The sequence below is a fragment of the Apodemus sylvaticus genome, chromosome 11 (assembly GCF_947179515.1).
Source record: "Apodemus sylvaticus chromosome 11, mApoSyl1.1, whole genome shotgun sequence".
Taxonomy (NCBI): Eukaryota; Metazoa; Chordata; class Mammalia; order Rodentia; family Muridae; genus Apodemus; species Apodemus sylvaticus.
In genome coordinates this window covers 45,302,526-45,328,698 of record NC_067482.1, presented here as the reverse complement: position 1 = coordinate 45,328,698, position 26,173 = coordinate 45,302,526, and the positions used below count along the sequence as shown (strand labels likewise).

The window sequence follows — 26,173 nt, the reverse complement described above, 5'->3', positions numbered from 1 at the left end:
CTACCATACCCAGATTTTCACATGGGTTCTATGCATTGACATCAGGTTCAAAATAGTACTCGTTGGGTGTGGACTAATCTGTGTCTTCCTCTAACTCGGGAGATGATGAACAGCCATTGGAACAGTGGTCTGTAATTCTGACTGGTTCTACTTGGCTCTGGGGTCCTCCTTGGTCTTGATTACCACTGTCTTGTGTTGGAACAACCCAGGGTCCCAGGAGACGTCCTTCCTTACATGCCAAGTCAGGTAGCAGGTGCCCAGATGGAGGGAGCACAGGTTGTTTTTCCTTCTAGTAACCACAAGGACCACAGTGGTCTGCCAGTGCTTTGAGTCCTCCCTCCTGTCTAGGAAAGGCTTGCCCCATCTCAGTGCAGGGTATCAAGCTGTCTTTAGATGAAATAGAAGACTCTTTTCTATCAAGTTAAGGGTTGGTTCTTGCCCAGTGAGTGGGAAGGTCTACTTTGTACTCCTTATTGACTCCCAACTGTGCCAGTGTCTTGGAAATAAAGACTGTCCCTTCTTGGAAATAGAGGTGTTATTTGTCTGATGGAGTAAAACAGTGACCTTTAGCCTACTTTGAACTGGTACTCCTTCCCAGTTTCCCCACTGACTGACCTTTTGATTTAGAGCTGTCAGCTCAAGACCGTTCATGGTGTACTTTTGGTTGATTGATTGATTGATTGATTGATTGATTGATTGATTGAAGGACTTTGTTTAGAGACAAGATCTTGTTAAGTAGCTCACACTAGCCTAGAATCTTATGCAGTCCAGGCTGGCCTCAAACTTGCAACCCTCCTGCCTCAGCTTCCTGAGTTGTAGGATTATGTGCCAGCGTGCCTAGGTTTACACATGGGAACATTGAAGATCATCTGACTCCAATCCAGCCAGTGTTACCTGAGCACCTGCAATGTGCTAGGACTTCAAAAACCAACAGCAACCAAAAGAGAATGGCATTATCAACCACATGACACTTTGAAAAGCAGGAAGAAGACATGGCAGTCATGCCTGTCAAAGACACTGAGTTTGGAATTTCAGTGCAAAAAAAATTAGCCACCGTGAAAGACAGAAGCCACAAGGGGTCTGGGAACATAGTGAGGAAACTGAGTCATGACAGGAGAGTGGCTTTAGGACTACTCAGTGTGACCATGCTGAGCTCATCTTTGGGACCTTCCCCAGGGAATCTGAACACCCTGCTGCTATTCAGGGTGGACCCCACAGGCCAGATGGTCTCGTGAGATTAGTCCAGGGGTCACAGACTGTGCAGACGGTACACGGTGAACTATATATATTTATTTCCTTACAGGTCACGGATTAACAGCAGTCAAAGAAAAGGCAGGGGCAACCCTCCGAATCCACAGTGTCAATTCCGGATCTCCGGAAGGGGCCCCAACCGATGCCGAAAACGGGATCTCTCAAAGTGAGTGGCTGCTCCCCTGGTGTTTTGTTACACCGTGTACTCAGCTGCACGGTGGAAAAGAGCCCAAGTTCAGATCAGCAAAAACACACTCTAACCAGGGTGTTCTCTCTCGACATGACAGATGTGACTCCAGATCAGGACCCTGCCGGAGGCCCTCACACTCCTCCTCCATCAGGGGCGGCAGGGTCTAGGGGCATGCTCTCAGCCCTCACCAACGTGGTACAAAACACGGTGAGTCCCTAGCGGCCTTCCCTGTTTTCCCTGGTGGTTCTGTTCCTTTGATCTTTCCAGCTCGTGACCCAGATACATCAGAGAGAAGGCAGCCCTGCTCGCTCCTGACTTTGGATTACAGTTTGTTATGCTTTCTGCTACAGAGTATGTATAACCTTGGATCTGAAATAATAAGGTCGAGATGAAATGCGCTCTGTGTTTAAAAGAACAGAGTGGTTAGAAGGGGGTTTTCTTTTTTTTTCTTTTTTTTTTTTTTCAATCTGATCTAACAGTGTCCTTTACACTGCTACAAGGACAGCCTCTAAGTGAGGAAGGGACCCAGAGCTGGGACAGCTGTCCTTCCTGGATCAGGTCTTAGTTCTCTTAAAATTGTGAAACCATCAAAAAGGACTAGTAACGACTCAGGGGGAGAGCCCAGAGACCGACCCTGTCATAGCCCCCCTCCTGACCCCTCCTGCCCGCTTCCCTGCAGAACCCTAAATGTAGCCCTGAAAGCCCTATTTTTCCTTCATTTGTTTATTCATTTTCATTTAAGTTGAATTGACTCTTCCCACAGTCCAGCCCACCCGAAGGCTTGCCCTTGCCCAGCAGAGCATAGATACTTCCCAGTCTCTGTTGAGTCTCAGCTAAAGTGGCAGGATGCTGGGGTGGGGTGGGGAGGGGCGTAGCCAATCAGAGCAAGCAAAGGTGTGAGCTCCTGTGAAGCCCATCATTCTCTGTGCTAGCTGCTTTTATCATCGCTGGAAACAAGCGCCTAGCAGAAATAACACAGGGAAGATTTATTTTGCTCATGGTTTGAAAAGCTTCAGTCCATGGTGGCTTGGTCCCAAGTGCTTGGACAGGGCATCATGGTGGCGGGAATATCTAAGAAAGGAGCTCTTTAACTTCTGGCAACCAGGATGCTGAGAAAGAGGAAGGGCCTGGGGACCAGATATAACCTTTGAGGTATATCCCATCCCGGAGTGGCCTACTTCCTCCAACCAGGCTCCACCTCCAGAAGTCTGTAGAATGTCCTGAAGGCTCAGTACTAGCTGAGGACCAGGGATGTTCCTGAGCTGATGGTGGACACTTAATTTGAACCCATAGCCTCCCTTTGTATCATCTGTTCTTGCAAATCTGTCCCAAAGTGTGAGTTTTGATTGGGCTGCAGACTTGAAAACAAATTCTACATTTTCCGAAATGGAAGTGTCTGATAAGGTTCATCCATTCAGTAAGATAGAATATGCCATTTAAATAATTATGAACATTACATAGATGATATAAAAATGAAATCTAATATTTTCACGGAAGGTAAGGAACGTGCAGATGTATGGGGATTGTAGTTGGAGTTGTATTGTTGGGGTTATGACTGGAGGCTTCAGAGCACTGTGGTTCTGTTTATTTGAACAGCAGATGTGAGTCTTGTTGTTTTCACTTTTGTTAAAAGGAAAGGAATGGCGGGCAGAGGTTTTTCCCACAGTGATACCTGGATAATAGACCAGTTTCTAAACTGGAAGTCAAACTGTCTTACCTCATTAATGTACTGATTATGGCTGGTGTTCCCCAGTTTCTGAAAGGGTGTTAGAGTCATCTGAAACAGCCTGAGGGTCCGTTGCTTCGGGGCCCTGGATTTAAAAATCAGCTAAATTAGCATGAGTATTTGACATTTTAATAACCCACCCCCAAATAATTCCCTTACTTATGCTAAAATTCTTTCAAACAGGACAATCGGGTCATCTGTTAATTTTATGTCTTAGATACACATCCATTGATAAGCTCAGAGCTACTGACATGAATCCCTAATGTGCACTGTTTCCCCCCTAAACATCATTTTTTAATAACACTGCACTCTCTACAAATTACATAACGTATGGTTTTTTGAGGAAAAGAAAACAGATTAAATAGATGATCAATGTCGTGGTGTGAAAAACTTGTGGCTTTCTATTTATTTTAATATTTGACGAGGATGCCGGCCGCTGCCGACCAAACAGCAAGCTGTAGAAAATGTAATCTGACATGCTGTTCTCATTTGCAGGGCAAGAGCGTCCTCACCGGAGGTCTGGATGCTCTAGAATTCATTGGCAAGAAAACCATGACCGTCCTTGCGGAGAGTGACCCAGGGTTCAAGCGCACCAAGACACTGATGGAGAGAACCGTTTCCTTGTCCCAGGTGAGACGAGACCTGTTAGTGATTTTGTTTTCCTCCTCCTTTCACCCAACAAAAGTCAAAGCACACGTCCACTTATGTGACAGAAGAAGCAGAAAGAAAGCTGAGTGTCTGACACCCCCACCGAAGACCTCGTGGGAGACAGGCAAGGTTAATGGACCTTTATACATGCTATCGGTTATCATACAGATGTCGTGATAAATAAACATCTGGGTACAGGAGTTGTGTTGCTATGCTTTATAAGTGGAACATATGTGCTCTCGCTCTCTCTCTCTCTCTCTCTCTCTCTCTCTCTCTCTCTCTTTCTCTCTCTCTCCAGCCAAAGGGCAGCCTATTGATCACACTTTCATGTTTGACTTTATTCATTTAATAATCTCTTGCAGATTTATCCAAGTATGGCATTGTAAATACCCCCGTTCCGCCCACTTCTCAGTCGTACAACCTTGTGGGTTTCCTTTCCATCTCTGTGCCTCAGTTTCCCCCGTGCACTGAGGTGGCATCTGTACCTCCTGATAACATTGCCCATGACGGTTACATAAGCTAGAACAGAACCCCGATAAAGACATGTCTGCCCATGTGTGAACGTTTATTCTAGGAAAGATGGTAAGGTTACAGAGAGTGAGACTGGGTCTTAAAAACTGGCAAATTCTAGCTACCCTTGTAAAGTGAAGAGGGTCCTGAGTTAATTTACCAAGCTACCGTGCCTGGGGGCCACCTGCGCTATTTGTCTGTCACAGCTTCAGGCTAACTACATGTAAAGGGTTGTGCTATGAACAGAAGTGTGTCACCCAGCACCCACGAGGGCCAGCCAGGATGCTACATGATGGAGTAGAGTGAGCTGGGGTGAAAACTTCAGAGATGGGGGCCAAGCGGTAATGGCTGCAGGTGTTGGCAGGTCATGCAGGGCGTTGGCAGGGCTGTTAATGAACGTGGTGGGGGTGGGGACTGCTACAGCCTCTGACAGGTCACCTGAGCTTAGAAAGGACCCTGCTATACCACTCCTGGGCATATACCCAGAAGATTCCCCAGCATGTAATAAGGCTACATGCTCCACTATGTTCATAGCAGCCCTATTTATAATAGCCAGAAGCCGGAAAGAACCCAGATGTCCCTCAACGGAGGAATAGATACAGAAAATGTGGTATATATACACAATGGAGTACTATTCAGCCATTAGAAACAATGAATTCATGAAATTCTTAGACAAATGCATGGAACTGGAGAACATCATTCTAAGTGAGGTAACCCAGTCTCAAAAGAACACTCATGGTATGCACTCACTGATAAGTGGATATTAGCCTAGAAACTTGGAATACCCAAGACACAATGCACATATCAAATGATGCCCAAGAAGAAGGAAGGAGTGGCCCCCGGTCCTGGAAAAGCTCAGAGCAGCAGTGTCGGGGAATACCAGGACAGGGAAGTGAGAAGGGGTGGATTGGGGAACAGGAGGAGGGAGGAGGGCTTATGGGACTTTCGGAGAGTGGGGATCCAGGAAAGGGAAACTCACTTGAAATGTAAATAAACAATATATCGAATAAAAAGTAGCAAAAAAAAAAAAAAGGACCACAGTGGTTACTATGGTGAAACCAGAGTGGCGGAGGGAGACCTGGGCCAAGGAAGCAACTCAGTCTTGTGAGTCTTGCTCCTCCCAGAAGTAGATACAAAATGGGTTGAGAGAGACAGGGATTTAGTCAGGGCCGAGGGGTAAGACCTAAGAGACAACAGGGTGGGAACTTCTGAAGCCTGGGGCAACCATAAGAGCTGGTTCATGTCAGAATCCAGGGGAGGGGAACCGAAGAGGAGACCGGGTGGGTGGCCGCGTGCCGGCTGCGGTATAGGTTAAGGAGCTTGGTGAGGGCCATGCGGAGTGAGGGCAGCCGATGGAGCAGGATGATCCTAGCTCACTACAATTCATTAGGTACTTTACAAAGAAGAGAGAGGTTCAGAGGTCCCCCCCAACACATGGAGGTGATCAGTGTCCGAGGAGATGGCTATACCAGTTCTTACATATTATAATACACACATCAGGTGATCATGCAGTTCCTTGTATGCACAGTTATTATGTCTTTAAAAGTAAGATAATAATTCTTCCCCGTGTTGGAGAGATGGCTCAGTGGTTAGATCGCCTGCTGCTTTTGCAGGACTAGAGTTCAGTTTCCAGAAGCCATGTTGGGCAGCACTCAACAGCCTGTAACTTGAGCTCCATAGTGTCTGTAAGGATGCCCTCTTCTGGACTCTGTGATAGCTACACTCATGTGTAAACACACGCTCCCCCCCCCCCCACACACACACACACATACACATACTTATAAGTAAAAATAAACCTTTAATTTAAAAAATCAAGTCTTCTGGACAAAAAGTCAAGTTTCAAGAACAGGCCTGCCTTGGTGTCTCTCTAGCACCAGAGATGGCGGAGAAAAGTGTTGAGAGTTGAGGAATGGACTTACTGACCAGCAGCTAGAGTCTGTGGTCACTTATGCTCCCTGGAATAGAAGGAAGGTCCCCAGGATGTCCTGTCACCCTCCCCGGGAAGCAAATGCTGTGATTTAAATGAGAGATAAAGTTGGGTCAGAACAGTGTGGCGGTCCCTGCGGCCAGCAACAAGTGGCTGGTTGAGGTACAGTTTGGAAACAGATTCAGATTTCCTGATGAAGTAAGTGTGGGCTTTGAGGCAAGATGAACATCTAGGGTGGCTGTAAGGTCTTCAGAGGAACTGGAGGGGAGAAGGCAGTATGGACAACAGACCTCAAAAAGAACGTCTGTCACAGTGTTTCCTGATACACTGAAGACACTATGTTAGTCAGCTTTCTGATCCCTGTCTGGCCTCCTTGTTCTGGAGGTTTCTGTAATTGGTCAGCAGGCTCCATTGCTCCGGGGCTTGGGATAAGACAGAACATGAGAGTGAGGGGGCTGGGAAACAACATACCTGTTAATCCTGGAGGCCAGGAACCATGGGGCGGTGTGGGTTGAGGTGAGGGTCAGGGAGGAACCGGGCTCCCAGTATCCCTGCAAGGGCACCCTCCCAACAACTTCCACTCTCTGGACTCCAGCTCCGAAAGATTCCGCTACCTCCCACTAGTGTCATGGGCTGGAGATCATGCCTTAAGCATGGGGCCTTTGGCAGGCACTGCAGACTCAGCTGAGGCAGAAGTCGACTGTCGGTCGAGTGGTTCTGGACAGCAGGAACGGTCACGCCTGTGCTGCCTCATTTTCTCCCACGGCACAGGGAACACGATCAGTCAGTGGTTCTCCTGCTCCACCGTTTCCTCTTTCACAGTTCCGGTCCCACCCTTTCCCTGTGTGAGAGTCCCTCCATGTCCTGATTGCCTCCCTCCAATTAAACCCATTTACCTGTTTTCCAGAGGCACACTGAGCCCAGCCACCTGGTTAAGGGCTGCTTTCCTGGGCAGCTTTGATTTTCACTCCTCACTTACAAGTTCACTCAGACTCTGCTAAGGACGCTGCCTTTCCTCTCTGTTTTCTTTCTTCACTTTAGCCCAAAGCAGTGATTCAGGGAGGGCGCTGGCCCTGCTGAGTGGCACCAGCCCCAAGCCTCTTGCTTTTGTTTTCCCATCCCCCCAATTCCCGAGGCCAGGGGGCCAGTTGAGTTTTATTACAAGTGTTAAACCTTCCCAGTAATGTTTTCCGCTGTGTTATTTTGAAAACTGTAAAAGGCAGAGGCTTACTAATTTGGTCTTAAAGATAGACAGGAGAGAGAATTCCTTCCACAGCCCTGTGGGTTCTTGGATAACAACCTCAAGAACCCAAATGGAAAATGAGGCTGCCTGTTTTATTGGCACATAATAAACACCAGCCTCTGTTCTCAGATGATCTTCCCCCTGTGACCTTGTGGCATTGGCCAGTGTATTTACGGGGCTCTCTGCAGATATTAAAGGACTCCATAAACTTAATGTCCTTGTAAAGTTAATGAGAAATCAAATAAAAGAGCCTCGCATCAAAATAAGCAAGTCCAGAATGCTGTTAATAATGGACAGACGTTCTGTTGTCCTTGTTTTAAAACAACAAAATAATTGGGGGGGGGGCTTAAGGGGAGGGGTCTCTTTCTAAGCACAGGGCCTGGGTTCTAGCTCTAACACTGCAAGTATAGATGAACAGAAGGGAAAGGAGGTAACATGGAGAGGGAGAAGACAGCAGAAAAAAAAAGGGAAGGGGGAAAGGCAGAAAAAGAGAAGTTATTAATGTGAACAGAAACTCAGGATCAAAAGATACCTCTGGAGCCCAGCACAAGCATCTATAAGCCAATTTCTATTAAGCGTCTGCTAATGAGTGTGTCGTGAATTTATATTTATTAACTCTTTTCATCTTCACCCACAGAAGTTTTTTTGTTGTTGTTGTTGTTTTGTTTTGTTTTGTTTTGATGTAACAGAGCAAGATCAAACCAGCTTCTTTCTTTTTTGAAATCGCCTGGGTGCAGAATTCTTCATATAGTCAGGAAGAATTGGCCTTTCCCAGTGCTCAGGACCCTTGGCTAACACCGGTGCCTATTAGCATACTAAAGTGCTGGCTGGCTTTCAGCCTCACTCGGACCTGTGGCTCTCAGCTCTTTGAGAAAGCTCTCGTGCGCGTGTGCACGCGCGCGCGCGCACACACACACACACAGAGGCACATGCACACACAGGCACACACACAGAGGCACATGCACGCACAGGCACACACACACAGGCACACACACATGTGCACACACACAGAGAGACACACACGCGCGCACACACACAGAGGCACATGCACGCACAGGCACACACACACAGGCACACACACACACAGGCACACACAGGCACACACACAGAGGCACACACACACAGGCGCACACACACACACACACACACACACACACACACACGGTACCTCGGGCTCCCCTCTCCCCAGTTTCTCATTCCTGTATAACTGCCATTTCTGCTCTCCTCTCGTTTTTCTCATTTTGTTCCCTTTGCTCCCTCTCGACCTCTTCTCTCATGTTTCTCTCTCAGCTCCAAGTTGGCTTTGCTCTCGCTCCTCTTCGCTCTCTTTCTCCTCCCTTCCTCTCCCTTGCCCTCCTCCTCTCTCCTCTCATGCTCGGGTTCAGTCTCCTGGCCAGGTTTGGTCTCCTACACTCTGTCCATGCTCTGGATTCTTCCAGAAGCCCGGTGTCTGTCCTCTCCCTCGTGTCTACAATAAAAACCTTCTCCTGAGTCACACCGGGGAGCGTGAAGGTCCTCACTGCCTCACCCCCACATTATATTGCAGCGCATTGAAAGCCTGTCAGTGTAGAAATGTTGGACATTTAGAAAAGAACTAACTACACACGAGAAGACTTCAGTGGGGAGCAGAGGACACCTTCGCATGCTTCTTTCTAGTTCCACTCCTAGGCATGCATGGCTGGCTTTGTTTGGCTCCGCCAAAAATAAAATGAAACGGGACATGTAAATATTGATCAACAGTATCAGTCTAGTATCTATTTTTACCATTCTTTTAAAATGTATTTTTAGTTTTTGAAATTAAATTATATTTACATCACCTTTCCCCCTTCCTTTTCCTCCCTGCAACTCTTTCCATGTACCCCTTGCTCTCGCAAATTCACGACCTCTATTTTCCTAACTTCAGTTTCCTAACACATCTATCTGTCTGTCTGTCTGTCTGTGTGTATGTTTAATTACTGTAACACATACATTCATATATATAATTTCCAAATATAGAAGCACAACCTGCGTAGTCTATATAGTTACGTGTAGTTAAACATTTTCAGGGCCGACCCTTTGGTATTGGCTAACCTAACTTGGAGGCTTTTCCTGGAGAAGACTGTTTCTCCCACTCCCGGCATTCCTCAGTGTCCTAGCATTCTTTGTGTAGGGCTGAGGCCCCATGACCTCCCGGCTTCCACATTTGCATGTCTATTGGTGTCATTTTGGTTTGAGTCTTGTTTAGGCAGCCATAACGATTGGACTTCAAGGGTACCAGAAATCCTCCTCTCTGAGGGTTAGTTTTTATGATATCGCAAGGGAGCATTGAAGCTGCCAAGAGGAAGGAGCAACCCTTAGTCCCACCCAGCTATGAAGCCTATGAACTAAAACAATGACCAGCTTGGGGCAGGTCCAATAGTGTAAACACACCTTATCTGTAACCAACATCTTTTTCATTGGCCCAAGGCCCTCGCAACAAGAGGGAGATTATACCTGTTACTGGAAACCAAACCAACTACGCAGAGCTTGTGAGTTCAAGGATCATGGAGGAGGATCTATTCACAAAGAACCATTTTTGACAAATTCCAAATCAATGAAAGTGATTTTTCATATAATGTCTGCCCTCCCCGTCGCCTCCTTATCTTGTACAGGAAGACAGCATGGAAAGACCTGTCTGGTTCATGAACATTGTGTCTCTGCAGATGCTGAGAGAAGCCAAGGAGAAGGAGAAGCAGAGGCTAGCCCAGCAGCTCACGGCGGAGAGGACTGCACACTATGGGATGCTGTTTGATGAATATCAAGGTTTGTCCCACCTGGAAGCCCTGGAAATTCTGTCCAATGAGAGTGAGAGCAAGGTACATTTCCCATGATCCTTTGAATGGCATTCTCGGGTGATGTGTTTTCCTTAGCATGGAAGAAACAACTGCGAAGAGGCATAAAGATGTGTTCTCCCACCTCGTGACTTATGCTAAGGTCTCACATATTGTCCATCCTGATGTGCAGCCCCTCCAGCTCCTCACAGCTTCCTCTCTGCCCTGTACTAACCTAGCACTCCACTGAGCCCCGAAGGGTCAGCAGATCAGGAGTCCCCACTGTCCCTCCCCATGGCAGGAAACCTGCCTGCCAAGCCCTTCCCTCCATTTGGCAATCTCAATGCCAGATCAGAGGTCTCTGACCAGCCTGTGCCCTTATTCTACCCAGTGAGCAGAAAGTGAGTGGTTGGAGTTTCTGTAAACTGTAGGCACTTATTTTATGAGTTACCGTTCTACTTATTTGATTACCTTTACCACAATATGTGGACCATAAACAGCAAAACCATCCTTCTGAGAATCATTTGAAAATGTTCCTAGTTAGAAACCTATGAAGCCCAGATTACCAAACTGATGACTCTGTCTGTTCCCACTACCCCACGTGACCCCAGGCAAACAAACTGTATGGATTGGAGGCAGAGCTAGGCCTGCATGAGACCCTGCCTCACAGAAGAAACAAAAAGGGCTGGCAAGATGGCTCAGCCGGTAAAGGCACTTGCTGCCAAGCCTGACTCGGTGAGTTCAACCCCCAGGACATACAAGGCAGAAGGCGAGAGCTGATTCACTCCTTCACCGTATCCTCTGACCTCCCTGTGCACACACAACTATGATAAATTAAACTATTGGAAAAAACAAGTAAACAAACAAAACACAATTGAAGGATAATTTTTTTAAATGTTACGAAAAGACAAAAATGCTCTCATACTGATAGAAGATGAACCCCTAGTAAAGAGCTCGTTTAGTTCATTAATTAAACGTGGAACACAAGCAGGTGTTATCACCAGCAGAAAAGAAAACCAGAGAGGGAGCTTTGAATCACAGTTGCAAATAGACACAAGCTTGTCACCAATGGGGAAGACTGCCTACGAGATACATCTCTGTGTCTGCAGAGAACAGCTTGGCGTTGCCATCAACCACCCACAGTTTACGCTGTTATAAACTTGCTCCCTTACATTCAGAATCCCATAATCCGGTAAAAAACGAGGGAAAAAAAAAGTAATTTCCTACCAAAGTACAGAACTCTCCCCACAAAAGCTGAGTCAGGAGTCAGCCTTTATGTGGTTATACATAAATATGAGGCTGAGGGATTTTGGATCCCTCTTACCGCAATCTGCTTGAAATGACAGCGACGATAAAGCCGGCCTCTCAGGGTTTCTAACGGGATTCAGTGGCATCGCCCATGTAAGAGCTCATAGCAGCATGGCTGGGACAAGGTCAGTGCACGGTGAACTCTGGCCGCTATTTTGTGTATCCGTGTGTCTAAGTGAGCAGACTGCTGATGACATTGTATTTTCTATGCATTTTGTTATAAATATCTCTTATTATTAAGACAGGAGACAGGAGACTGGCCCCCTACTCTGATAATATAGAGAGATTGCATTCTGGCCAGTTCTGTCATAGACCTCAGCTACAAAATAGCCCTCAGTTTCCTTACAAAATCCTCCTGCCTCAGTCTCTCAAGTGCTGAGATCACAGGTGTGAGCTATATAATGTCCCATCCATGATAAGTTGCTTTGGGGTATATGGTAAGACAGCACTCGCTCAGGCCCAGGAAGCAAAAGAGAAGAAGAAGACTAGACCAAGGTCCCACAAAGACAGGTCTCCAATGACCTGACACCTCTCCCTGCCCCCACCCCCAAGGCTTCTACCGCCTTCTAGCAGCCCCAAGCTGGGAACCGAGCCTTTGACACGGGGACCTTTCGGGACATCCTAGAGAGGTCTGAATCTGCTCTTTGTACATTGTTTCCACAAGCATTGCTTTCTTTCCTCAGCTTGGAGATTTCTGTGGCATTTGGTGAGGAATGTGGAACTTTCAAAAGCACACTGGGGATAGTTACTCGGTGCTGTCACACGCAGCTCTACACGTCTACGTGAAAACCAGCAGAAATCATTTTTTCAGTTCTGTGACAGTCTGGAGTGGGTTACTCAGTTAACAGACAGCTTCCTGTACACAGGTCTCCAACAAGAAGACAAGGTCTTTAGGCACAGCTAATGCCATACAATGGCTGCCAGAGAGATGAATTTATAGCACAGGGACTGTGAGCAACGGGAATGCACATATTTCAAAATTCCTGAAAGTATAAACATGGAACAGTCTCACCAAAAAAATGGTGTGAGGCTGTGTGTTCATGGATACATTCATCAGCATGATACACTTATTCCCCAGCGTGTACACATGTCAAATCACCACACTGTATCCCACAGATACCTGTACACATCACATCACTACATTGTATCCCACAGATACATGTACACATGTCACATCACTACATTGTATCCCACAGATACATGTACACATGTCTCGGATCATCAGATTGTGTCCCATAGATACATGTACACAGGTCAGATCATTACACTGTATCCCACAGACCCATGTACACAGGTCACATCACCACATTGCATCCCATAGATACAAGTGATCACTTGTTAATTCAAAATCAAGTTAAGATGGGCCTGGTGGCATAGGCCTGAATCCCAGGTATTGAGGAGGCTGAGGCAGGAGGATTTCAAGGTCAAGGCTTATCTGGGTTGCAGAGTGAGTTCAAGACCTGACCTGATTCTGTCTCAAAATAAAAAGTACATAAAAAGAATAAAGAGATGACTGAGGATAAAGTTCAGTCATAGATATTGCACAAAGCCCAGCACTGAAAATAAATTATTTAAATTCCATTTGAACTCACAAATAAGGGTCAGGAGCTGGCACATCAGGTAAAGGCACTTACCTCCAAGAACAATGGACTGAGTTTGATCCCTGTAACCCACATGGTGGGGGAAATGGGGGAAGAAACTCTCTGACCCTACTCATGCCCACACAAACAAATAAATAAATATGGGAAAAATAAAATGCATAAGAAAAGGGCTGAAGGCCTTTGTAGCTTGGGGGTAAAGCACGCACCTAGCATACACAAGGTCCTAAGTTCAATTCCCCACCATCCCAATAACAGACAATTAAAAAAAAAACTCATAGGATGACTCCTTAAAATGTAATGCTCATGAAACATTCAGGATACAATTATACTAAGAAAATGTTATTGTGTGTCTGAAACACAACATAACTAAGTAGCCTGTCTTTACTGTCAGCCTTACATGGATATTTTAAAAGTTAAAGAACTTTTGAGATAAACCTTTGAAGAAATCCACTCTGAGGCTGAATTCCCTGGTGGGATTCTCATTCCCTGAATTTCTATTGCATCCCCCAGTCTGCCCCTTCAGTCTCCAGCTGTCTGCTACCTCAAAGTGCCATGCACAGGTAAGCGAGACACCTTTGTTCCAGCTCCACATTCCCCATTGCAAGCAGCTACCAAGAGCCATCTCCTAGGTTCACACTGGTCTCAGCACAGCATGGGAAAGAGACCCACCCAGTAGCCTGGAGAATGTTCTAAGACGGGGAACTATCCCATGCGCCCAAGTCTTAAAACTGTATTAGATGTCACCATGGTCTAATGCCTGTGGTCTTCTGAGTCTCATCAGCCTGAGGAAGTGGAGAGGACACTCCCATTTGAAAGCTGTGAACAAGAAAGGATGCTCGGTGTGTCCACTGATATTTCATTGGCTGAAACTCAAACATCACAGGAGAAAGGGAAGAAAGTATTAGTACTGGAGAGCTGGCTGGTTTAAGTGTCTGGAGGACTGGAGTTCAGAGCCAAGCACCCACATCATGATATGCACACCCACACTACATCGTCAGCAGCACACATGCCATAATAAATAGATAAGTAAATAAATAATACAAAGGAAGTATTATCAATGATGCTGTGTCAGATGGATTCTAAGACAGACCTGGCAGTGTGGTACATGATAAGTGGCAAAATCTAATCATTTTGCTTCATTACACTTGGTTGCATTTATTTTATTTTACTTTTAGGGAAAGGGGGTATAAGATTCTCTGTGTACCCTTGTGAAGAATGTGTGATTAATTATGATTAATTCTTGCATCCGACTATAATTCAGTGCACACTGCTGTAGCAGACTGGAGTTAAAGAAGGAGAAGCAGGAGCATGCATGGGGAAAAGGAAGGCTCTCAGAAGGCAGAAGCCAGAGAGGCTGGCCCGGAGCCACAGAGCAGGGCACACTTGCTGCTACCTACCGAACTGCATGGCTAATGGGTTTTGTGTTGGATTCCTGCCCACACTTCCTCCCAGAGCCTTGGGCAGGTGCACAGCACCCAGCGATGTGTATAAACCCTCGGGGAAGCAAAAGCTGCCAGCCTGGGCTGACTCCTGGCCTCCTGTGCCGATCTGCTACCACATCAATGGAGAAACTATCCTGAAGAGGACTGAGCTCCTCTGCCAGTGCTCCCTTCAGAGCAGGCATCTGACTTGCAGAATGCAAAACCCAGAAATGTACGGCTTTAAAGTCATGCCTCATTTTCATGATGATATTCCATGACCTGTGACCAATTTGGAAATTTAAATTAATCTTCAGAGGATGGCCATCTGTACTTGTTTTGAAGTGTATGCAGAGGGCACTGTCCAAAAAGAGACTTCCGACAGTGAGCTGAGGTGACAGCAGGCAAGCCGAGCCTCCTCTCCCATGCTCGCCCTGCACAGCTCCTTACCTCCCCAAGACAGTGACCATTCCCTCCTTCCCTGCTGAGCCTGCGCGGCCCTCCCCCCACGTCCATTATGGCTGATACCGGTTGTCTTGGGCTTCCCTCCCCTAGAGCAGTGGTTTTCAACTTTTAATACAGTTCCTTGTGTGGTGGTGAGCCCAACCACAAAATTATTTCATTGCTGCTTCATAACCGTAATTTTGCTGCTGTTGGGAATTATAAGGTAAATTTCTGATATGCAGGATATGTGATATACAGACCCCCTTCAGGTTGAGAACTATTATGCTAGACAATGAATTCTCAGAAAATAAAAATGTATCTTGGACATTTTTTAAACTCAGTGTTAGTCATGTCTAATACAAATATATATATATATATATATATATATATATATATATATATATACACATATATATGTATATAGAGAGATGTATGTATGTGTGTATGTATATGCATATGTGTTAGATCTTTCATTTATTGAGCAACACAGTGTTTTAATTCAGTTCTTATGCTTTAATGATCAAAATGACCTTAAGGTAAATAAATGTAAGCAGTCTGAGGATACAGATAAAGACGGAGCATAGGAGTGTATTGCACAAGGTCAGCAGTGAGTGAGTGAGGAACTGATGTTGGTGCTGTGTGGAGGGAGGCCAGAGCGTGTTCTAACCACTGTGATCAGTGGGTTCCCACCACCAGTGACCAGTGACTTATGCTTCATATTTATTGTTTACCATACCAAGGATCCCAAGGAAGTGTAGATCCTGCTTTAGGGAGGAGACAGTCCTGTGTGGCTGCTCGTGCCGGGAACAGTCATGAAGAAGCAGGGAAGGGGGCGAGGGGTTGGTGGTGCAGGAGTAGTTAAGTTCACAGCCAGACTGGACTGTTTAATCAGCCCGAGGCCAGCCTGAAGTGTACTGAGTTGTAACAGCAGCAGCAGTAACTCCTGAGTGAGAAGGGCTGAGGCTGGGGGGCCCCGTGTGGATGGGCAGTAGAGCCCACCCCCTCTTACCTCCACACTGGCTCGCTCAGCAGCTGCTGGGAAGCCTGGAGACAGCTGTGCGGAAACGCTATTTGCAGAGAGGAAACTACGGTAGTTAAAGTGACCTATTTCTTTCTTTTTTCTTTTTGTTTTTCTCCAGGTTCAGTCCTTTTTAGCATCACTGGATGGAGAGAAGCTAGAGCGCTTGAAAAATGACCTAATTTCTATCAAAGACATCTTTGTAGCCAAAGAATCAGAGAACGAAGCAAATCCGGAAGAACAAGGTAAAAAGCACTAACAGGCAGCAAGGTGAACGGGGTGGGGGAGTGGGAGGGGATGGGAGGGGATGGGGCCTCAGGCACAGCTGCTGAGGGAATGCCCCTAGAACAGGGCGGGATTTACCTAATCCAAGCGTGCCTCCTGTGGCTCCCAGAATGCCCTGGGCAGCTGTTGTGGGTGTAGGGCTGGTCTCAGTGATGTGTAGCCCTTCCTTTACTGAATGGGAACCCCATTCTTCCTCTGGTGTCCAGCACAGTCCCTGACATATCGCCAGCACAAATAAATGCAAAAAGTCAAATAAACCAAGCACAATGGGCTGGGCCTAAGTGACCACGATGTATGTGGCACCACCTAACTCCATGTGCCTGTGTGGTTTAATGTGATTGAGGACCATGGCGTGCAAGTCTTGCAATGGATTTCTTTGCATGGCTTTCATTTTCATTATTCCCTTTCATTTCTGTGTGTAGGAGTTGTGTATTTGCAAGTGTCCCACACACCACCTGAACAGTGCCATTCTTGGTGCGGGAGGCTGATAGCCTAGCAGCAGGGCACTTGCCTAGCTGAGACTCCACGGACAATCTCCATCAACCACACAGAAAGTCCAGTTCTGACCAGGGCTGTGCCATTTTCTCCCAGTGCCCCAGGGTGAGGTGTTTCAAGTTGAAGGTCATGGAGTGAGTGAGTTAAACACATCCCAACCGCCTTCCCCTTTGTCTTAGTTACTGTTCGATTGCTGGGAAGAGACCACAACCAAGGCAATTTATAAAAGAAAGAATTTAATTGTAGTTTTAGAGGGTCTGTCTATGACCACTGTGGCAGGGAAGATGAAGGCAGGCAAACAGGCATGGCACGGAAGCAGCAGCTAAGAACTTACATCCTTACCTGCAGGCAGTGTGTGTGTGTGTGTGTGTGTGTGTGTGTGTGTGTGTGTGAAAGAGAGAGAGAAAGAGAGAGAGAGACTGCAGGCAAAATGTGTGTATGTGTGTGTGTGTGTGTGTGTGTGTGTGTGTGAGAGAGTGAGAGAGAGAGAGAGAGAGAGAGAGAGAGAGAGAAGAGCCTGCAAGCAGAGTGTGTGTGTGTGAGTGTGTGTGTGTGAGTATGTGTGTGTGTGTGTGTGTGTGTGAGAGAGAGAGAGAGAGAGAGAGAGAGAGAGAGAGAGAGAGAGAGAAGAGCCTGCAAGCAGAGTGCATGTGTGAGAGAGAGAGAGAAAGAAAAGGGGGGGCAGAAACACAGAGACAGACAGAGATAGAGACAGCTTGGGTCTAGCATGGGCTTTTGAAACTTCACAGCCGCTTCCTAGTGGCACACCTCCTCCAACAAGGCGGTACCTTCTAATCCTTCCTAAACAGTTCCACCAACTGGAGACTAAGCATTCGAATATGTGAGCCTACGGGGCCATTCTCATTCAAACCACCACACCTCTCAAAAGTGACTGGAGCCCAACGGAATCTCGAGCCTATCTTAGGAGAAGCAAGGCCTCTTTTAAGAAGGGAAAAACTATTCTCAAAGTAGACCAGGCACAATGACCACATTGGGTCATCCACTTGGGAGTGGAACAGACTCCAGCATGTCCAGTGTACGTGTGGCATGTCTTCCTACAGGCGGCAGTAACAGGCACCACGCCACAGGTGCTCCCTGTAGTTTATACCACTGGGCAGAGCAACTGCAGACACAGGGCTGGCTGCTTCTAGGACCAATAGAAAAGTCTGCTGGAAGCCTTTTCACTAATTTCTTAAACAAGTTATATGACGCTGCCAAAAAGAGCATCTTCACTATATCCTGGAGACAGTGCTGCCTATTCTGGGAACTGTTGTAAGGCTCAGATTAAATACCATCCAAAAAAATCCACGTTATGGGTCTTGGAATACAGAACTGCTCAAATATGGTAGCTGCTACTATTGTTACTTAGTGTGTCCACACATTACCAGGGGGGTTGGGGAGGAAGAATGAGCGGCAGCTTTGACTTGTTTGTTCCTGTCATTTCCTCGCCAAGCAGAGGAGTGATAATAGGTGTCCATACTGTCACTGTCAAGTCACAGAATCATTGTGTTCCCAGGTGTGTTAATCAAAGCTCAGACTCAAGCGCTCCTGTGCCTGAGCCTTGAGGCTCACGGTAAATTATTCTGTGTATTCATAAACCTGTTTAATCATGGTTTCCCCCTTTAACTCCACATCCTGATCTTCTGTGCCTTTGCCTTGATGGAATGAATGTATGCTCGTTGCATCAAAATAAAAGAATCAATTATACTGGAGTGTAGAAAGGGGCCAATAAATATCAACGGGGCAACTGGGAATAATCTTTTTGAGCATCTGTATGTCCCTACAAAAGTCACTGAAGATGGCAGCCTTGTTGTTTTCTAATGAAGAAACTGAAATACTAGTTGTTAGAAGAGATGCATATTGGGGACCTAAGATGACCCAATAGATGACCCTTCCCATCACTAACCATCACCCCAATTAGACTACTCTTCAAGTTCATGATACTTGAGTTAGATCTCGGTCCTTCTGGGTGTGTCATTCTGAAAGGATTTTTAAAAGGACCCTCAGGCTGGGGATCCGACCAGCCACTAAAGGCCTTGCCTTCCCAGTGTAAGGACCTGAGTTTGAATTTCCAGAATCTATATAACAAGCAAATCCAGAACAGGTGACATAGTCCTGAAATATCAGCTATGGGGAGACAGGAGGCAGAAACAGTCTTGGGGGCCAGCCAGCCTGGCCTTTGACCTCTTTGCTGAAGTCCGTGGCCAACGAGAGACCCAGTCTGAAACAGTATGTGGGAGGTCCCTGAGTCGTCTGGTCTCCCTGCATTTCCTATGCATACCCACACCCACAGATGTTCCACACTCTTATAGACACACACATACACCACACACACAAACACCACACATGCACAACACACACACACACACACACACACACCGGCCACTGGAAATTTTCCCATGCATCAGAGACATTGTTGCAAATGCAAAGTGAAATACTATTACATTGTTCATCCCTGTTGTTCTTTGGAGAAGAAACTGGGTTGTGCTGCCAAACAGAAAGTGTTTCCATAGGCGATGTGATACATTCTCATTTAAATATAGAACCTCATTCAGTAAATTGAGAATTTTGGATTTCACTCACACACACACACACACACACACACACACACACACACACACACTGAAGTGCTGAATATCACATTAAGAAAAAATGATAAATTTGGTGACTGAAGGGGAACGTGGTAAATTTTTCTCTCTCTTCATGACAAAACCCTATTATCTCCTGTAATAGATCCATTTTCCCCAAAGGGCATCTCCAGATGATGAAAACACTATTAATTTTCATTAACTTAATTTAATAAATAAATGTCATTCAGACACTTAATGAGGCACTGGGAGAGAAGAACAGAGGTGTTGTTAAGTCAACCCCATCACAAAGGCCTATGACAGTTCTGGGAAGACGGAGGGGTCACCCAAAGAGATGCAGAAAGGAATGCCGTCCGTGAGATATCAAGGAAAAAAAAGAGCAAAATTATGGCAGAATTCTAAGCATTTCACCAGGATTTTTTTTCATATAAGTGCACTTATATTCCTAAAATTCTCTAATAATTAAATAATTTCTTTGGTAGTCTCAGAAAGCACAATAACAAGGTGTCGTCTTCTAGAGTAAATTTAATATCGGGCTCCTGCGCATTGAATAACACTGATTCATGGTTTGCATGTTTGTCTTTTTGCCACAATGTAGTCTCACCACACAGCCATGGCCCACCAGTTTGCTTTACCGTGGCTGTGAGGAGATTTTAAAAGCCCATTTTTTTGTTTCTATTGCCTTGAGGAAGTTCTCTTGGCCATATATACAGCCAGAAAATAGCAGTAATAGTCTTTGTCACAACATTGTCTGTCATCTGTTTTTACATATTTTTAGTGATTTTCTCCTCTGAAATACATGATAAAAGTTACTGGTATATATTTAATACAAATGATGCACATGTAGAAGCTGGAACTTTGTGTCCTCATTTACTGCTAATTCCCACCAAATATATTTAATCTTGTGTGTTCGTGTCAGTGTGGTGCATAACAATTCATGTACATTGTTTCTTCACGAAACAATTCAATAGGATATTTGGATCTTACAGTAACTCAAAAGGGACGGCTGGAGTCAGGGCGGAGCTCAGTGGCACAGTGCTTGCTGAGCAGGAGTAAATCCCTGGATTTGTTCCCTTAGCGGCCCTCCGAAAGTACGACCTAAAATTTTACGAAGAACAGAGGGTAAGTTGTATGATTCCCAGTTGACGGGGTGGGGAGGAGCTGAAGAAGTCTGGCCGCTGGTTTCCGGCCCCAGAGGCTAAGGGGTGAGGCCGGGGTGGGTCTCAGCCAAGGGCTCCCCTCCCGCCCTGCAGCGCTGCCTCCCAGGGAATGAAGGAGACTGGACAGGGCGGATCCGGAAGAGGCCTTGGCCCTGTGCTTTTTAATAGAATCTCCCTTCTCCCCCCACCCCTTTCTTTTCCCCCTCACCCCCTCCCTTCCAACCTCTCCTTACTTGGCTAATGGAGTCTCATCCTCAAATCTCCTCAGGCATCGCTGTGTAGGAAGCTTTCTTCCTACGCATCCTCTGAGAACTATATTACAGCTGCAAACTGTATTACAGGCCTCACCTTCCCTGTTAAAACGTTTCCCACAGTTGCTTCTTCCTGAACTAAGGCAGTCGCCAGGGTCTACACCCAGTGCACACGTGTCACTCATTCTGCACAGCCACACTGGCCTGCCCCCTTACTGCCCCCTGAACTTGACGGACGCAATCCCTGCGAGACTTTATCGCCACTGCCTAGAACACTTTCCCCCTGACCCAGAGGCTATCCACAGGTGGGGACCACACCCCCCAACTTCATCTTTCCCTTCAGTTACTATATGAAACAAATACGATATAGAACTGTTTGTAAAAATGGGAAATTGGGGTAAATGAATTGTTATGCACCTACATTGACAGGAACACACAAAGATTTTAAATGTGTTTGGTGGGGACCGGCACTAAATGAGAACACGGTGCTCCAGGAGGCTCCATCAGTCCCTCATAGCCTCCCTCCTAATCCTGACGTGTTCAGGCCGCCATAACAAACATCACAGTGTGCCTTACAAACAAATTCATAAGGAAGTCCGAGATCAAAGTCCGGGTGGATCTGGTTTCCTGAGAAGGTCCATCTCTGGTCACAGTCAGCATCCTCTAGCTGTGTCCTCCCATGGGAGTGGGGGTCAGCCAGCTCTCTGGGGACTCTTTACAAAGACACTAATCTATTCCCGTGAATGCTGTGCTCATGACCAACGGCCCCAGCTCTTAATACTGTCAGCCCGGTGATTAGGTGTCAACACACGAGTTTAGGGAAGCACAGAATGTAGCACCTTCTGTATAAAATTCCTAAACTCACTTGCTGCTCTTGCAGAGGACATGGCTTCAGTCCCCGGCACCAACTAGACTCACTCATCCATCCAACATCGTCTTCCGTCCTCCGCTGGCCTCGGTGGGCAGCAGGCCTGCCCCTTGCACACACACACATATGCAAGCAAGCAAGAATAAAATAGATAAAGATGAAGAACTTGATAATACGATTTCTAAGTTCTAGCTCCCCCATCCTTCTCCCATGGCTCATGCTTCTCCATAAAACTTATCACTTGAAAGAAATGTTTTGTTTATCTGTTTGTTTATTAGCCTGTCTCCCTTGTGAGAATATAGATCACAATAAATAGACCAAACATAAACATTTGCAATAGACTCACAGGCCACCCTGACTATCTTTATGAGCTGCCCATTAGCCATTTTCCTATAAAATTGAAACTATCATATTCATGCCAATGTGAGGTACAATATTTTCCACGTGGCTTAGCTTTTCCCTGAGGTATACCTGGGCTCTGGCACAAGCCCAGGTAACCTCTTCACCGAGGGTTTTACACACATGCAACTGGGCCAGATTAATAATGTGTTATTTTCCCTGGGGGGCTCATAAACCCATTATGGAATCAATACTTCAGCACCCACCAGAAACGTTAAGATGGCATTGTCTTGAAGTTACAAATGAGAAATGTGAGCCCGTAGCTTTTAACAGTCTTTGTGGCCTACCGGAGATATTTTTGGTTTGTTGGTTGGTTTGGTTTGGTTTGATTGTTTTGAGTTTTTGTTTGTTTGTTTGTTTGTTTGTTTGAGACAGGGGTTTGTGTGTGTGTCTGTGTGTCTGTGTGTCTGTGTGTCTGTGTGTAGCCCTGGTTGTCCTGTAATTCAATATGTAGACCAAGCTGGCCTTGAACTCAGAGATCCACCTGTCTCTGCCTCCTGAATGCTAGGATTAAAGGCCTGTGTCACCACTGCCCAGCCAGGGATATTTAGTTTTATTTTATGATGTATAAGCATACTATATAGCAAACATTATATGACGGTTGCATTATATATCATATGATATCTTAATAGATTATCAATTCAAATAATATTTTCTTTAGCACCTATTATGTTCCAGACATCATAGTAGGAATGAGTTTAGATAGCTTCCCATCTGAGAAAATAGATCATTAAAAAGTATTATAGCACCCACAGGTCTTCTAGAGAACCTTGGGAAATTTCTCCAGAGAGATGGTATTACATCAGAGCACACACCCCACAAGACTTCTGCTCACTCCACCCTGCGAGTCCCTTCCTCAGCACCACACCCTGGGCATTGTCAGTAGTTGCTATAGGAAGCATAACCAGTCTCTGGTACACAGGCCATACACACTCTTTCAGCAATGGGCTGCTACAGCTGTGGCCCCAAACACACACGGTCTCCCCCTAGCCGCTGCTGTCTCTGAGCCAGCCCAGGGGTGCCCTAGTGCCAGAGGCCTGCAGCTAGGCCTTGGCAGTGCTCTCCAGGCAGCCTGCTGCTTCCCCGCTGTGCTCACCAATGGAAGACGTGACATCCGTCTTCCCAGGCAGCCTCAGGGCGCACAGCCAAAGCCTCTCCTTAGTCTACCCTGAGTGCTGGCTGCAAAGTCAGGGGAGCTGCCACATTCTGAAGGATGAAAAATAAATGAATCGCGCCTCTTACTGCTGTCGTGTTCTGTTTCTAGGCCTGGAAGAGAGTGGGGAAGAATTTGCTAGGATGCTTACCGAGCTCCTGTTTGAATTACACGTTGCCGCTACACCTGACAAACTCAATAAGGTCGGAACCAAGCCGTTCTGTGTCTTTGGTTTTAAAGGGGGCTGAGGAGAAAGAGGGTCTTGGTGGTAAGATTCCTCAGATCTGCAAGAAATAGGAAAACACACACACACACACACACACACACACACACACACACACGGCATAGCAGGAGGAGGGGAGCCAGAGGTCTGGAGACACTGGGATGGATGCAAGGCTTCTGAGACCTCCGTTCTGTAATTTACGAGTAATTATCTAGTGACCTTGAAAAAGTCAGTTGCCCTTTCACGGGGAACTAGAATGTTTTGTCAGAGGATGATTATCTTCAGAGTGAGGCGAGGGGGGAAATCATCATGGGACTTTCCAGACTCCCGCTCCCACCCTTGCTGTTTAAAGAGACATGCCGGTTTTAGAGCGATGAGAGAGGCTCATACCTGTCCTCCTACCTGGGCCACCAATGCTCCGACACATCTTAGGACAGTCCAGCTTTGACACTGCAGATTCCTCTAACACCACAGTGCATTTTGCAAGTTAGTACGGGGCCTGGCTGTGGGGTTTCTTAAGGAGATGCTGATCATTAACTACTCAAAGCTATGTGGTTTCTTTTCTCTCTCCCTTCCCTCCTATCTCGTACCAGAGGTTTGCATAGCCACTCGCATGCTGTAATGGGAAGGACAGAATGAGCTATAGAGGTGGTGGGGTGAAAATTTCTCTCTGTGAGGGGTCAGCGGTCCAGCAGGTCACTGGGAAATTACCTCGTTCATCTCCCTGCAGCACCTGCCACGACTTGGAGGGGAGAGGGGGGACTTCTCAGTTGCATGGGTCAGTCTTTAGTCCTAAAAGAGGACGTTTTAGGGTGGCTCTTCCCTAATCTGCTAGCTCTTACATTACCTCCCAGACATGTTAAACTTTGACATGGGCTTTAAGGTAACTCAGTGCTTAGCATAAAATGAGTGATATCTTCTACTTAAGCAAACAGCTTCAAGGATCTGATGAGCTCTAGATAAGCCTGTCCTATCTCCGAATCCAGGAATGACAGACCGGGTGAGGAAGGTGGGCTCTGCAGTTTCCAGTTAGCCACAGTTTTCTAGGTCACGGGTTACTTATGTGGCTCCCCCAGCAGTGCCAGGCCTCTGTTCACCCTAGAGGTCAGAGGGCCCGCCATGAATCGGAAGGAGCAAAGCTGTCCATCTTCTCCCCATGGATACATTATTGGTTCCTGAGATGACGAGGAAACCACCACATGAGGAAACTGGCTTCAGCCCTGACCCCCTAACTGATTCCCAGCCTATACAAGAAAGAGTACAGTTCTTCTTTTTACCGCCAGCCATGAAACCTGATATATTGCAGCGTCTGTCCTTTTTCTCATCTGAGTATCATTTTAAAATACCCTTTTAGAAGTTCTTAGGCCCTTCGATGTAACCTATACACTTTCTGTTCCACCCTTGTTTCCTCGTGTGTATTTTTTTTTTTTATAAGCAATGAGGTTGTTGTCTATGGGGCTTGAGGAATGGCCCCACATATCTGCCCTGGAGGGTCCGGGTTGAGAGGACTTGGTTTTCCCATTCCCACAGTAAAGGTGTTGTTTGGTTGGGGCCGTTGCAGGCCATGAAGAAAGCTCATGCCTGGGTTGAAGAGGATCGAAGCGTGGTGTCAATAGACGTGGCCAAAGGGTCGGAGGAGGAAGAGAAGAAAGAAGGAAAGGAAGTGGACGCTGACGAACCGGAAGAAGACAAAATGGGGGGCAAAGGAGCTAAGACTGTAGAGGTAAACCTGCCGCATCAGCCATGGCTATCTGTGATAAGGCTGTAAGGAGCGCTGTTTAAAGTGAGGGAACCACTTTCTATTTACGCCGCGTCCTACATTCTAGTAAGACTGCAACAGACACTCCAGTTTCTCCAGCCCAAGACAACGTATGGCTTAGCGTAGATTTTGTAGCTTTTCTCCATAATTTTATAATTTGAAAGCAGAAAGATCTTCCGGAACGTAATTGATTTATCTTTATGCAAATCTGTTACTATAAATTGTTTTTATGCTCCCTCGCTAATGAGGCAATTGAAGCTCTCTTTCACTGCTGCGGCTTCTTTCCTGCAGTTTAGTACACTCATACGCATATACTTTATGTCCTGCCTGCGCTCCAAAAGTCATCTGTGATAATTGTTCCTTATGCTGAGTTCCAATTTTAAAGCAACTAAGGTCGATTACTCCAAGGAAAAAATGTCCACTGGAGTGCCTTCACGCACCCCACTTACCATAACCTGCCTATTGTGTGGCCAGCAACAGTCTAACTGTTGAAGACACAAATGTGAATAGATTTGTCTTGTCCCTGGGACCTGGCAGCACTGCAGCATTGCCATTTAGTGGACACACACACACACACAAACGTATGCACGGTTTGGCTTTGTGTGGAGACCAGAGGCTGCCTTCTCTCATCCCCTTCAGTCATTTCCCACCTTATTATCTGAGTCAGGGTCTCACACTGGACCTGGAGCAAACCTAACATTGGCTGCAGCCAATGAGCCCCGGGATCAGTCATCGTCATCCTCCTGTCCTGGGGCTAAAGCTGTGCAGCACTTATGAAGGTACTGAGGATCCAAACTCGGGTCCTCATGCTTGTGCAAAAGCACTTTACAGACTAAACCACACCCCCCACACCCTTTGAATTTTATAGGGATACAGGATTACATCATCTAGGGGCCAGGGTGTTGTAGCTCAGTAATAC

General features: G+C 46.4%; 1 protein-coding gene across 1 annotated transcript in view; it reads left to right on the top strand.

The window, feature by feature from the left end:
• Positions 1–26,173, top strand: part of Fam114a1 (family with sequence similarity 114 member A1) — a 68,839-nt gene that overhangs the window by 32,048 nt on the left and 10,618 nt on the right. The window contains exons 4-10 of the mRNA XM_052198812.1: positions 1,304–1,417; positions 1,539–1,648; positions 3,663–3,797; positions 10,177–10,329; positions 16,195–16,318; positions 23,384–23,475; positions 25,057–25,218. Of these exons, the coding sequence (XP_052054772.1) occupies positions 1,304–1,417; positions 1,539–1,648; positions 3,663–3,797; positions 10,177–10,329; positions 16,195–16,318; positions 23,384–23,475; positions 25,057–25,218 (890 nt within the window). The remainder of the gene's footprint in view (positions 1–1,303; positions 1,418–1,538; positions 1,649–3,662; positions 3,798–10,176; positions 10,330–16,194; positions 16,319–23,383; positions 23,476–25,056; positions 25,219–26,173) is intronic.